Consider the following 12741-nt stretch of genomic DNA (forward strand, 5'->3'; position numbering starts at 1 on the left):
CCTGAAAATGCTGTGATGCACTGATGTGAATGTATGCACAGCAAACCATCTGGCTGAGTAGAGCACAACCACATTAAAGCAATGTAGACTCTTCTGTGCATTTAGATTTCCTGAGAACCAAGATACTGCCTCTAGTTCTTTGAACCTGTCTGCTTTATAGGTCCATGCAACCATATCAGGACCAAGATTAGAACAGTAGACCACAGAAACCAGAAAAGCTACTGACACCAAAATAAGGACAAAACTCTTTTACTAACTGCATGAAAAAATCCATAATGATAAAGAATAAAAATGCAATTTATTATGTATTAATGCAATAAACTCTAAGTAAAAAAAAAACAGATTTCTCAATATCCTTTTATATTTTTTTTTCAAGTAGTTTCTTTTTTAATTAACAGAAGGGAATAATATGTTCTTAATTACTTATTTATAGACATCAGTAGAGCATATATATATTCAAAATCCAAGATTTTAATTTGTAGGAGATCTGTATGAGAAACAGCACTCTGGCCCAGGAGAATTAGAGAAATTTCTTTGTGGTATAAATAAATAAATAAATGGAAAATAAATAAATAAATAAATAAATGTCTTAAGGCACCATAAAATTATTTCTGTAATTTGACTGTTGCAATATTTTTTGTAACATTTAGCAAACATTTTCAGCATTTTAGTCAAAAAACTTATTTAAATGTTATTGATATTATGTCAACTACTTTCTAACTTTTAAATAAAATCTAATTGGAGGAAAAAAGAAAATCAGCACTTCTGCAAACATTGTTTTGATGAGTCAACGCTTTTTAACAGAAAAGTACTCCATCACAGTTATATGTCAATTGTAATTTGCAGAACAGCTGAATTTTTACCTATTCATGCTGTTCAGTAACATCAATACAGTTTTGAGACTGAGAAACTACATTCTCATATCTCACTCACCAGTATTAATAATCAAAACCTAGCTTTAAGAGCAACCTTTCATAATCCCCTTAAGACAAACACACATACAGGTCTTTCCTGAGTGAAGAATTTGGCTTAGAGAATCCATTTCTGCTGGTGATGTGAGCCAGAGAAAATCTCAGACTCCTATCAGATCTCAGCACTCGTATTCAGGAAAATTAGAAATTTATAGTATTTGCATTCAGGAAAATACAATTTTCCTCCTGGAAATTGAGTAACTCCTATTTGGAGTCATGGAGAAAGAGTAACAAGGCACTGTATGAAGCCAATTTCACAACCATTTTTCAGAAATATTCTCTGCCCATACCATTATGAATTCACCACAGTCCCTCATCATTAACACAGAAGACAAGGGCAAAACCATATTTTGTCATCCAATTAGCTTTTCAGCCTTATTTCCAACATTGTGAAGAATTGTTTTATAACCAAACATTTCTGACAGCTGGAGAATTTTGTTAAAGAAGATTTAAGTAGCTCTTAAAAGCTGTTAGTGAAATATGCAAGCAGAATCCTGGGAATTCTAAAACTGTGCAGTTACATAGCTCCTAAAACGCCCAAAGCAGGTTTTTAACTGTTTCCAACAGGCAACTTACTATTCTGGCTATCATGAGTAAGTAGATGTGTGAGAAAGATTTGCCAGGAAGAAATCCAAAAGATTATTTTTTTCTCACCTTAACATATAAAATAATCTAAAAAGCTGATGGCAAACTGCCATCCCTGTAGCTATTCAGAGTCCACATACTTTGACTTTTTGGTTAATTCCCTACCTCCCCTGCAAAACTCTTTGGCCATTTCTCTCCTATTTTAATTTTTTCCCTTTCATTCTTCTTTTTTTGCTCATCTTATCACTGTGAAAACTCATAGCACCTTTTAGCATGTAGAAGGAAGATCAGTGTCTATAAATGTCTGACAAGATGGATGATGTTCACATAAAGGAGTTTTTAATTTTTAAGTCACTCAATATTTTCTTTAAGATATGTTTAATTTGATCAACTCTGTGCATATTTTAACACATATTATTTATAAATCATCCTCAATAACTATTATTATTTTGGTGCCAGACAGGCTTCTATTATGCCTAAGCTCAAATTAACTTACTGAAAATGAAATTGCTAAATGTTCTGGGCACTGTGAGTTACCCAGGAGATACTCTGAGCTCCATGAAATACCTGGCAGATATTACAGAGCTGGTGGAAGGCTCAGCAATTACAACCACTGTAAAACTCTCTGCAGATATTGGAAGCAAAGTCAAGCTACTGGCAGTCATTACAGCCCTTGATTGTAAATAGAAGTGAGAACTAGATGGGCATTATAAATTCTGTATCAAAGCTCTGATAGGGAGTTCTATTAGGAATTAAATTAAGAAATTATGAGAAATTGCTTTCATTTCCTCTGTAGAATTCAGAGATTTATATTCACTTGTTACCTGGAAATACCAATTAACAGTCCTTAATCACTCCTGATCATTCCAGCACTTTAGCACTTTTAGAATAACTACTTTTCCTGCTAGGAAATGGATCTCTATGAAGATGCCCATGCTGGCTCTCTATAAAATGGGAGCTTAATATTTGAAGAGCATTGCAGAATTTCAAATGTTTGGTAACACAGGCTACTGGAATTGTCTCTGCCTTGCACTCACAAGGTCTCACATTCCATATTTGCCTCCAGACACCTATCTGTGTTTCCTTAACAATTCACCTGATGGATCATCTGCAGGTAGTATTCACATCCTTTCACATTTCCAACCTATAAACATCTGTATTTGTTATTAAAACCAATTCTCTAAATCATTCCAGACAACTCCTGATCTTCCTCCTGCTATTAATATGTTTGTTACAACACACATCACTCTTCTTGTGGTTATAAGAGAAACGTCTGACTCTCTTTTTGTTTGCAAAAGACATTAGCAAAGTCACAGTCTCAGCAATTTTCGGTCATTCAAGCATGTGAGAGATTCAAAGATTCTGAAATTCATCAACCATGTGTGAAATTAGACTTTTGATTCTGGAACCCACTGGCACCATCTCAGGCAGTGATCTTTTCTAGGCAGTGTGATACTTTTTAAAATCTCTGGTTTAATCTGCTCATTGATAGACAAAGCCCAATGTGAAATGAGTTTTCTTTTTACCTTTTTGCTTTCTCCTTCATACCACATCTATCATGTTTGTTATGGTGGAAAATATCCAAAAAACATTTCACTTCTACATCTCCATACAGAATTCACCCAACTGAAGCTCACTGCAAGAATTCTGTTCACCCCCAGGAAGCAGTGATAAAATGTATAGTTACAGGTTGATAAAAATAAAAAATCAAGAATGAAATTTGACATCAATATCAGTCTTTCAGATAAATAACTTGAAATAAACATTATATAAACTCAGGTAGGAATCCTCAGTTTCATGAAGAATATAATGTAGAACTAGCATCATAGTTACATGTTCTATGTCATAATTGCATATTACTGAATACATTGCAGAACAGTGATGCTCTTGAGATATGAAATAAGAAATTTCTATTTTTTTCTTGTCTCATTCATTCTCACGTGTAACTTCTGTGTCAAACACCTGTCAGATTTATTAATTTTTATTTTGGCTTTTTGCCTAATTTCTGGGTTTTCGATATTTTCTCTGGGTTCCACTTCAATTTGCAATGCTAAATGAGAGTACAACTCACCACAGATCAGCTGGTTTTCCTTCAGGTTATAAAGGGACAGTCCATGTAAAGCACTGGGGTAAGCACAAACTGTTTCCTCTGCTATTCGCACTGAAGCATTTCTGGCCCATTGCAAGACCCATTTCAGGTTACAGTCACAAATCAGTGAATCAGTGTTGAAATGTCTACAAAGGCAAAGAATGACCACAATTGGTAAACATGCTGTTTCCATGAATATATTTTCTTCTGCTAGACTCAGATTATCTAATTTGAAAGAGAATTCTAGATTAATGCATAACTATGGAAGCATGAATTCAAAGATACTCTAAAATACTATAACCAATACACGTTGTCCCACTGTTTATTACTTTCATAATATTATAGAAAAATTCTGGGTTTGGTTCCAGGACAACATCATTGACTACTGAAATAATTTTGGGTCTGTGTTACTGCAGAAATCATACTATAACATACCTAAATTTACTAAAAACCCCTCTAAGTAGAAAGATTCAGTATACACTTTGAAATCTTAGGCAAGCACAATTAATATCAATAACTGGGAAATGTTAGCATAATTCCAGGAAAAATATTTAACATTACTGGTTTTGTGCAATTAGAGGCCTAATAAAATTTAATGCATGAAACCATGGAAAATTATAAGATTTTAAAGTAAAAAGAAAAGAAAAAAAGGGATTCTAGTCAGGAGGACCAGACTGGGCTAGTCAGGAATGGAGTTGAATTATCAGTGCTATCCATTTTCCTGCAACAGGTAAAGATGGCAGCTCATCAACAGTGAGCCAGACATGGGTAACAAAACACTGCAGCTTTTATTTTTAGAATGCGTCTCTAAAACCAATCCTGCTTGAATTCATATTCAACTCTGCTATGTTTATTCTAATGTGTTTCTGAAGTACTTCAGATTACACACAAAAGGAAGGATACTCACAGGGCTTTCAGAGCTAGCAGCTCAGAAAAAAGTCCATTCATGAGACTTGAAAAAATATTCCCTGACAAATTCCTGGGGAAAAAAGAAAGCAATTTACTGTTGGTTACAACAAATGCAAGAAGAAAAGAAAATTGTTATAGAATATCATTTTCCCAATGCTAATTAAAAAGTTGCTTTCTTGACAATAGTAAAAACATTTAAATTTGGTGCATTGCTGTTTGGTTTTGGTAGGTGACAGTAATATTTAAATCAATTCACAGATTCTTGTTTTATTTTTGCAGCAGAAATACATACAATTCACTTGGTCACATAAAGAGAAACACTTCTACATATTTAAAAGAAGAGAATTTGAGAAGAGAATATTCTAGAATTTGAGTGAAAATATTAATAAAATAATTAGCCAATGAGACTTGTATTGTATTTTTATTGTATAGTCAGAATGTCTACAAGCTAAATAAACAAAAACAGTGTCTTAAATTAGTAATGTTCCAAAGAATTCAAGCATTTCCTTAAAACAGTAATGAGTTTTCAAAGTGACTACACAAACAGTTTTATTACAAAGGACTTTAAACACACCGATTTTTCCCATCCTTAAATTAGGTCATTTCCATTTTAATTACTGCTCTACTCTTTCTTGTCTTGATGGCTGAATGGCTCAGGCTGAATACTTGCAAACAGAGGCAATTCACTTTTACATAGTTAAACAGTATTGCTCTGCCAGTGCCTTAGTAATACAAAAATTAAATGCTTAATTGTCAAGCAATAATGTCTTTTTCTCTACCCATAAACTTAAAAATTAGCGCATATCCAAGATCAAGATTTCAGAACATATGAATTACCTACTTATGAAATACTGAGATATGTTCTGTCCAGTGCCTGAACACCATATGTTTGAATTCAAAGTTGGTTACAAAAATTCAGTTACCAGAAAAATTTCAGAATTCTTTTTTACCAAGTGCTGGAATAACTGAGCTCCTAACAGTGCCATCAGCAGAAATCCAGCAATTCAACTTTTCATATTCTTCTGGCAATGACCTGGTTTGAAGTTTCCATATTACTACTAATAAGTAGCAGACTAGGATCATGTTCACAGGGCTGTGTAAATCAAAATGCAACACATTTCTATGTCCAAGAAACAAAACTACAATATTTGGATATCCACCAGTGGAAATAGATTGTTCTTTAACAAAAATTTCAGAAATCTTCTCAAATCACCCAAATAACTCATGCATTTCTGAGCTGATGCAGTACTCTGTAAATACCTATTTTTAGTGCACATAATTTACATTATATATTAAAATATTGTCAAATATATACTGTTGTAAAATTTCTCCATTTCAGATATCCTAAAACCCCACTCTAGCTTCATTTAAAAGGTTATTTATTCTAAAATGTCAGTAACATCTCTTTTGCAAATATTTCAAATGCAACAAATTAATGCACTCCAAAGCTTATAGCACTTACTATGCCATTAACTCACTCCATTAATAGAATGATGTGATTTCAGTTTTACCAGAGATAAAACATTTCATTGTTACTTAGAAGTCCTAAACTTGTTTTTCATATACCAATACTTGTGCTTTTACAGAAATTAATAAAGCACTTCTACCAAAAGTTTCAATATAAATGACAAATGCCACAAAACAGTCAAAAAGAGTTACACGTGTCAAAGTACCATTTGAGGCAGAATATAGACAGAAGCAGAAATATATGAATATGAAGAATGCTTCCCTCTGAAGAGCAGCATTAAAAAGCAAAAGTCAAATGCAATGGTAACAGATTGATCTGTGCAAAAAAAAAAAAGGCAAAATGGGATAGGAGGCGTAAAAAACGACAAGAGAAATACAGAGAGGGCAGGTTACATTCTGTATTTCCTTATTTGCCGAAATGGGGTCTGCTTGATTAACTGTTAGTGGTTTTATTTGATTTCTGGCACCATGCAAAGTGATTAGTTGGTGCAATGACATCAAGTCACACAAGATTTTGCAGTATAATATTATCACAAAGCTAATTGCTGCTGATGATTCAGAGACAGGATGAAGAGTAAATCAGATATAGTTTAATCAAACAATTGGAAGCAGTGATAAAGTTTGGGTTTGAACCTCCAAAGGGAAGAACCAGCAGTAGCTACTTGTTGAAATAGATTCCAGGCTGCAACATTTCGAAACCTGAGAAGACAATTTATGAGGGACTAAATAAATGAAGTCTGGTGTATCAGCACAGTGGCATCATCCCAGTATTCCACAGCTCTTAATACTTAGATTAAATATAAATAGAATTAATGTAGATAGCAGCTCCATTACCTAGCCAAAATATATTTGCATACTTAATTCTGGAACAAAGCACTGAAACATTGGGTCCAAAAGAGATTTGGAAGATTTGTTGCATTCAATTATGTCACTCCTAGTTAGAATATGTGCACCTCATTACAGCATAAAAACAGCCAAAGGGCAATATATTAGCCAAAAGAGGTAAACTAGTATCTTACAAAATGTAATAAATCTACTCTCATACTGAGGCACTGCCAGCTGCATTTGTCCTATGACGTCAAAGCATTTTGAAATCATTTTACGGAGTAAAAATCATCAAATCCAAGAGGGTGTAAAAATTAGATCAATCTCAAGGAACATAATCAGAAGTCACTGGCTGCAGTAATTTCAGGGCCAGTATGAGATTTAAGGTTTCATTAGTAACTTGGATTACTTGAATTCAATTTCTGTTCCCTGACATACACCTCCTGATTACAATGGAATAAAAGTCTTCTCTACATCATCAAGAAGCTGACCATTTCTTGTGGTTTCTGTGTGCTGGCCTGTTTAAAAACAATACCAGATGATACTACTAATTCATTTTTTCTTTAATCAAGAATTCTGTAGGTTGTCCTGTTCTAAACTAGACTGCAAAAAACCACCAAGCCCACTGAAGGGTGTCTGCATTATCCCTGAAAGCCCAAGCAATCCTCATCATCCTTTTTATGACGTATTTTAACATGTCTTTACTGTACTCAGTTTAGATTTATGCATCACATCATTGGGCTAAACCACACTGTGTTAGTTTGGGCCTAGAGCTGATTTTACAGCTCTAACTCCATTTTTTTCCCAAACTGAATTAGATTTACAAGATTGAGTGAAACACACCGTGTTATTTTGTTTCACCTGGCATTTGTGCTTGTAAACAGTACAAGAAAATCCCATAATTGTACTTCACAGAAGGCACATGAAAAGATTTATGTCCTTTGCTCCCTCCAGTGGACTCACGGCTCTCCCTACTGGTTCTGATAACAGCCTGCAAAGATGCTTCTGTACTTCATCTCTGCTAACATAACACAGGAGAGCTCTAATTACCAAATCAACAACTACATAAATCAACACACATCTATACATCATTATATTTCTCCTTCAGTAAATGGCTATGAAACCAGTTCCATGTTTAATAACTTGTCATATTTTCCTTGTTACAAACACTGATGCTGCAGTGAGTAAATGCTTCTCCATAACCTTTCCAGAGAACAGCCTTCTCATACTCCTCAAATGGCAAGTAAACACAATTCAGAGGTATCAGTAGGAACAGAAAGGTGACCTATTGTCTTTAAAACATGTTTAAAAAGTATGGTTCTTCATAAACTTTCAAGCCAAACAAAGCTACAATGTTAGAAAAGTACCAGGCAGCATCAGCTTGCAGTCCACTAACAATGACCACTTCTTACACCACAGGCAAATTGAGATCTCAGTCCAAAATAATTACTACCAGCTTTAGGACATTATATGAGATTTCTGAGATCAAGGAACATGTGATACTCTGAATGGCAGGGGACATTTCCTCTTGATTGGGACTGTGGCTGTATTTCTTCACAAAATACTCAGTGACCCAACAAGAGTGGTGGTACTCTGGGCTTTGGTTTGGTAAGGAGGACAATCCCTGCAAGGCAGCTGAAGCTTTTGACACAGCAATTGTGAAATGATTCACTTCAGATGAAAGGATAAGGTAGACTAAACTATTACTAAGCCTCTGATTTCCTAAGGACTGATTTTTGAAATACTACTACTAATAAAACAAATAAAGTAATTAATAAAGCACTAGGCCACACAGACTACAATGCAGGATGGACCTATTTATTAGGTCAGTGGTAGAAAGGCAATTTAAAACCCAAATAAGAAAAATGGAAGGTAGACTAAATGGATTAACAGCCAAATCTTAAATTTTGAAAAAAATATTTCAAATTTTTAAAAGATCAAAGAACTGGAGAGAAGATAACAGGAAAAGCTTAGCAAAGTGGAAGGAAGAATTTAAAATCTGAAAAGTATGCTAAGACATGGTGCAAAAGATACTTCAACAAACTACTCTATTGTAACTAAGAGATTATTAAAGAGTAGATATTATAGACAGCCTACATATATATTACTATGATTTTTAAGATTAAAGATCTCTTTAGATGATTAAATTATGAAGCATCTATAGCCACATATTGATTTTTTAACAATATCTGATTTGCCAACTTTTTTTTTCCATTTTTCTTGCTTTCAAAACTCACTTATAAAATAGAAAGAGGCCAGACTAAGAGGTCTCCAGTTACCAGAATCATAATTTTTTCACTGAAGCATGGACATCATATCCACAAAAGCGTGAAGGACCTGGTGTTAAGTGCATTTACTGTAAAGCAAAGTAAGATAATGGACAAGGTGGAAAGGAGGGGAGTAAGACATTGCTGATGCTCTGCCAAAATGGTCTTCTGAGTGGTTGCATTTAGAGCTTTCCACAATGACTCTGCCTCACTGCATTAAGAGAATATGAGTATGAAATCTGGCAATAACAAAACCAACGTTTGGTCAAAATAAGGAGAACAAGAAGAGATGAACCCTCTTAAACATGAAGAGACTTGTAATTAATTTAATAACATAATTCAAAGTGAAAAATGCTACTAGACTGCCACTTGGGAGCTACACTTAAGAAATGTCTCATTCAAATTTCTGTTATAAACTGGTGCCTCAGAAGGAAAATGATACAGCAAGATCTGGAAACAGCCATTTCAAAAGGAAATGTGGGTCAAAGTCTGACCCACAAAGAGAGTAGATGCAAGAAAATACAGTTAATGACTCTGTAGAGGGAACTGGTGAGTCTCTCTGGTCCTTACAGCTCAGAAAAAAAATTGCCAATGCTGGGACAGATACTCGGGCTACCAGAAGGAGCAGGTATATAGCAAATCTGTACAAAAAGAAACTGTAATGGTGTGGTTTGATCAGCCCAGGAACCATGGGCAGTCAGCCTGCACATTGTGCCTTTTCCCAGCATCTCTGGCATCGGTGAAGGGTGTGGAGATAACACTGCCACATTCTTTCCTGGGCTTCAGAGAAAAGGGATAGTACAGCCAAACACTGCCACAGACCAACTGCTGTGCACTCTCTGGGAATGAATTTCTGCTCTTTGCCACCAAGAGACCAATGTTCTGTACTGAACTTCTACTTAACTTTTAAGATGGGGTCTTGCAGACTTGTGATGGGAAATTTCAGATCTTTCTGAGAGAACATGGATTTGAAGAGCTTCTATTGAGTCTGTTCCTAACAACTAGAAACACATTCCATTTAATAACGTGACTTCACCATCTTGAATTAAACTTACCTTCCAAGGTAATCTGGCTTTATAGCCACAGTCCTGTTCACTGTGCACAACAAAAGCAGAGATAGAAATTCTCAATAGCTGAGTTGGGCTTGCCTAATTTGGCACCTCATCTGAGATGAGTAAAAGGAGGGGCAGGCTGCACCTGTTCATTATGTGCTATCAAGGCTCTTCCCATCATCTGTTCTCATTTGTTTCCATCACAGAAGACCTGGCATAGTTACTCTCATAATTGGGATTTGTAAGTGTGCCAGACTTCAGCCTTTTACCTGGTGTTATCTTGACCTCATGGCAGATCTTTCTAGAAAGACTTCCCTTTTTGTCAAAGGAAATGCCATAACTGGCTGGAGAAGACGAAAAGAAAGTATGAGATTTGTCAAATATTATAGGAATGACTATACTATAGGATGCAGTATAGGAATTTATTTCTCATTCAGGAATGAAGACGGATCTGAACAAAGATACAGGGCCCTACTGGGCTCTGCCAAATGTCCATTTAAACTAGGATTCTTCCTATGAATTTTTTCTTTCCCAGCCAGGAAATTTACAGCCAACTTACTTTAATTGTTTCTTAGACATGCAAACAGAAATTTCATGTTTAGCCTTGTTTTTTATGTGGAAATGAAATTTAATTCTTTGCATTTATGATAGATTTTACAATTCAAGTAGAGAAAAAAAATATTTAAAATCTCAACTCATCACAATCAAAGGCTCAGGACAGGGGCCTTTTAGTACAAAACCTACAACTTTCTTATAAAGTAATTCTTGCCAACTATACTCAGGTCAGTAATGTGACCATTGAGATTTCTTCTGTTTAAAACAAAACTGGTGTTATACTCACAGTTTGTGAAGATTATTAAGTCCTACAAACATTTCTGGTGTTAGGCAACCAATTCTGTTATTTGAAAGATCCCTGAAACAAACGAAAAATCCCATAAAACATTAAGTCTGTCTTATTTATATACACACCTACATAATCACACAAAGCATCTATATTTTTAATACTTAAAAAGTTAGAGACAAATTAAAAATAAACCCTTTTCCCATAATTTAACGTAACTGAATTAAATAGATTAAATAACTTTTATATTAACAGTATTGAACAATATTCCACAAATCATACTGTGACATCTATTTGTATTAACATGGGATTTTATATATATACAGTAAATAAAAGCAAAACAATATTACAAATATACAGAATTTTCCTGATCAGAGTTATCAGCACCTGCAGTTTTTAACTTAGGAAGAATACTATGTATTTTGTTCCATGCAATATTCAGCCAAAACTGACTTTTTTTTTTTTACTGTTTACTCATGTTTCATCTCATTAACAGGAGCCTTTCTTGCTGAAATCACAGACACCAGAAGGCAATTAATTTTTGAGCTAGTGAGGTCAGTTTTGATAAGCACTTGGCAAGCTCTTAAAAGAGCAATACTGTGGCTTTCTGAGAGCACAAACAGTAAAAGGCATTACATTCCATAACTTTTGCCTGCAGAAAGTGAAGAAATGTTTTCTGTATAAGCCATACACACAACATAGAGTACAGGATGCTTGCAGGAAGGAGACAAAAACAGATATAAGCAATCATATTGAGATAAAGCCCTGAATAATGCCCCTTGGTAGATTAGAGTTTGATTTTTATGTATTTGGTTTTCAACCTTGACCCAAATGTTCCTTCTCACCAAGTACATTTTTTAAAAAATAATTGCAACTATGCAAGGATTTTAAGTGATCATGCCACCAGGAAAAATGTTAAAATTGATTTGAATGTATTTTTTAGAGGTAGTTTTCTGATTCCTTCACTACATTATGCAGATTCCATATTTTTCTACTGATACATGAGAATACTAAAGTAATCAAATGGAAGACTAAAGGTTGCAGTTTGACAAATCCAGTTACTGCTTTCATGGGAACACATTCAATTAGCTGGAAAATGAAGGCAATCTCTTTAGAGTTCACTATGAAGTTGTCTTCTATCAGACAAAGAATATATTGTTGTGCAAGTATATGATGAAACCTCACATTAGAATGAAAATATTTCTTAAATGCTTGTCAAGGATATTAAGTAGAGAACAGCTGAGGATACAATATAGTGCATTAATTTCATGTTAGCATTATTCTTTAACTTCTCCTCATAAAAGCTACATAGGAACTCTAAAAATGCAAATTTAAGACAAATACATATATATATATGCATCTACATATCTTTCCATTAGAAGATACAAAAAAACCTACCCAGAATTCTTGGTTATATAATGCTTTGCTTTTGTCTAGGCAAAGTCTGAACACATATGGAACAATTGCATCACAATGTGGGGCATAAGCTGGGTAGCAAAAGCAGATTTTGTCTATAATAATCAATATGGGTGCATATTTCTTTAAGACAGGCACACATTAAAATCACATTTTTACCAAAATGAAAGAATAATGTTATTTTCTCAAAGTTTACTTCAGTAAGTGCTATTTTCATAAGTTATATAGCAGTGTCTGAAATTTCTGTATTGTAAAACATATTTTCAAAAAAAAAAACATTAGCAAAAAGAAAAGGCAACTTGCTACACTTTTCCCCAGA

General features: G+C 34.4%; 1 protein-coding gene across 1 annotated transcript in view; it reads right to left on the reverse strand.

Moving 5' to 3' along the window:
• The window catches only part of LOC131561102 (adhesion G protein-coupled receptor A3-like), a 252571-nt gene that overhangs the window by 143433 nt on the left and 96397 nt on the right, over positions 1-12741 (reverse strand). The window contains exons 4-6 of the mRNA XM_058810235.1: positions 11007-11078; positions 4553-4624; positions 3628-3791 (exon numbers count right to left, since the gene is read on the reverse strand). Coding sequence (XP_058666218.1) covers positions 3628-3791; positions 4553-4624; positions 11007-11078 — 308 coding nt within the window. The remainder of the gene's footprint in view (positions 1-3627; positions 3792-4552; positions 4625-11006; positions 11079-12741) is intronic.

The sequence above is a fragment of the Ammospiza caudacuta genome, chromosome 9 (assembly GCF_027887145.1).
Source record: "Ammospiza caudacuta isolate bAmmCau1 chromosome 9, bAmmCau1.pri, whole genome shotgun sequence".
NCBI classification, from domain to species: Eukaryota; Metazoa; Chordata; class Aves; order Passeriformes; family Passerellidae; genus Ammospiza; species Ammospiza caudacuta.